At 29.5% G+C, this 2743-nt stretch overlaps 1 protein-coding gene across 1 annotated transcript; it reads left to right on the top strand.

The window, feature by feature from the left end:
• The first annotated feature begins 249 nt into the window (after window positions 1–249).
• Window positions 250–2078, top strand: LOC132754793 (uncharacterized). The gene is made up of 3 exons (XM_060745505.1): window positions 250–515; window positions 1510–1722; window positions 1907–2078. Exons 1-3 carry the CDS (start codon window positions 333–335, stop codon window positions 2045–2047), a joined length of 537 nt encoding a protein of 178 aa, XP_060601488.1. The 5' UTR covers window positions 250–332; the 3' UTR covers window positions 2048–2078.
• The last annotated feature ends 665 nt before the right edge of the window (window positions 2079–2743 follow it).

Below are 2743 nucleotides of genomic sequence, written 5' to 3'. Positions count from 1 at the left end.
TATTTTGGATCTTTAACCCAATTTTATATATTTTGAACAATATCCAAGGTTATGGGATTGCAATAACATATTTTATATCTGTGTTCATTACATGACGACTGTTTTATCCCTATTTATCTATTATCTACTTGTTTACAACAATAATTTCTATAACAAATACCTTATGAACACGCTTGATAATATACAAATATCTTCATCAAGATGAACGTCTGCTCATATTTACTTCTTGAAAGGTTTTGTGAATACATGTTATATCACTACAATATCTGATTTAACTGGATCTGTAGCGTTTAAATTTGGTCTTGCTAGTATTCCTTTGATCTTAAGCTCATATGTCTTTTGCATTCCTGGTAAAATGTTTCATTTTTACACAGGAAAATGTGACAATTGTTGATTCGCCTGGTGTAGGAGAAAGCAAGGAAATGACAGAGAAGCTAGTTAAATACCTCCCAAAAGCTGTTGCTTTCATTTATATTGTTAACAGTGCAAATGCAGGAGGAATCCAGGAAGATACTGTATGTCAGAGAATATTTGTTTATAATCATATGAATATATGTCCAGAATTATTACAAAACTGAAAATGTTAGAACATGCTTCAACTTGCAATAAAATGTTGCCTCATCATAATTTAATACAATTTATAAAAATTAGATAATTATGGTAATTTTTGCTAGTGAAACATGTACATTATGAATTGTTTAGTAAACATTTTGTATTTTCTTAATTCTAATGATCTAATAATCTTTAAAAGAACACGAGATTGACACAAAATTATGTAAGTGCAAATATCAGACTCGCTTTAATGGAGTCTCACGCCCATAGCACTGATTAAATCAGAATTGTTGGGGTCAATAATTTCAAAGGACCATAACATACAATTAAACTGAAATGCAGAATAGGAAAAAAATTTGCAGCTATCACAGAGAGACCAATACTAACATCTGGTTCCAGTAAGCAATGAAACAAACTGAAGTAGGTGACTATTAGCAAGAGTGATCACAAGTTATTCTGAACCACACATTAATTATCCATTTATGTCATGGTGGCAATTAAAAACTAAGCAACATGATAGTTTCAGTAATATAGAAAGATATGCAAGTTTATCATAAAAACAATAATATTCGTGAAACCTATGCGAAACCTAATTGCCAGCACATAAATTTACGTTATTGATTTGACGTCATATTTGTTATGTATTGATTAATTATTATAATTTTCCGGAACGCGTCAAATAAATATTGAAGATATAAACCATGCATGAATTGTTGTTGTTGGAGGATTTATGTTTGAGGATCTCAATGCCAAACGGCAAATATCAACAGCAGTTTTGTATTTTTGTATATAATCGCATAATTAAGTTTTGAGATCGGACAAAAGTTTGTGAAAATATTAATTTTTTTATTTTGTATAAACAATTAATAAATTATTCTTTATTATGAAAAAGTCGTCTTTATTGTATTTTTGTTATACTCGTATACAGGGTTTTATTTACAATTTCCTTATTTGCAGATATTACAAATCATTTCGGAACAACAGAAACTTGTCACAGAAACAGAACTATCTAGTTTTGATCCAAAAACTATGCTGTTTGTATGCAATAAATGGGATGTTGTGATAAAACGTGGTGAAAGCGAGAAAACGTGGCTAGACACAGTTCGAAAACTTAAGATGACAATTCCTGGACTAACTGAGGATCATATATTTAAAATGAGTGTCACAGAGGTATTATAAAATTATATTGTTTTCAAATAATTTTGTTTGATCCTTGACATTTTTATAAGTAAAATAAATAATTCATTTTTTTTTAAATGAAACACAGGTAATACATTTACCCTATTTACCTTTACACAGCAGTAATAAATTTGATTGAGTGGGATACTTTGTCTTTTATATATGTATATTATAGGCTGTTAAATACAAGAAGAGCAGTATAGGAAATACTGAAATGTATCAGCATTTACTGAAAGGACTTAGTCAATTCGTCCAAGACAGTTTGGTCGCCAATATAAAGAGACATTACAGGTGGGCTTTTAGTCAACAATACTAACCATTTTGGATTAATAATTCCAAAGGAATAACGGGGAATAATAAAGGCTGCTGAACACTGTTAATTTAATATAGTCATGTTCATGTTTCTTGACGCCTCTTAACCAAGGCCTTTTGAGAATTTAAAACTTCAATGAATAAACTGGTTGATATAGTCTGATTTTATTGACCTGTCAATTATGAATACATTATAGCACTCATTTAAATATTGGATCCCACTTCGGTTGTGTCCGTTTATTTACGAAAATTTAATTTGGGTAATATAACTAACGTTGAAAACCCCCCACTAGCTCAAAAAGGGGCTTCTCCGAAACATTCCGCATGGGGCGCAGTTTCGTTAAAAGGGTGAATTTTCCTAAAATCATGCAATTTTTGATTTCCCTGCTTACATTTTTTTTAGATATTTCTATTTTATTAAAATGTAAAACAAAAGTTAGTTTTAAAAAAGTGAAAACTAAAAACGGAAAAACAATTTCAAAATTTGAAATGTTAAAAAAGACATGGATTGTTCTCGACTTAAAACACGTTATATTAGATTCTTTACCTGTATTATCTATTTATTAATTTTAAATCAATTTACTGCGCCTTACAATAAGGAACATTTACAAAAAACATCTGGCAAAACGTAAAATTAGAAATGGATTACGGAATAAAATCAAACAATTGTTAAAAGATTTAAAGATAAGAAATGAGTTAC

Source organism: Ruditapes philippinarum, unplaced genomic scaffold (genome assembly GCF_026571515.1).
Source record: "Ruditapes philippinarum isolate M1 unplaced genomic scaffold, ASM2657151v2 ctg2535_1_1_1_1, whole genome shotgun sequence".
Classification (NCBI taxonomy): Eukaryota; Metazoa; Mollusca; class Bivalvia; order Venerida; family Veneridae; genus Ruditapes; species Ruditapes philippinarum.
This window is presented reverse-complemented; position numbering and strand designations above follow the sequence as displayed.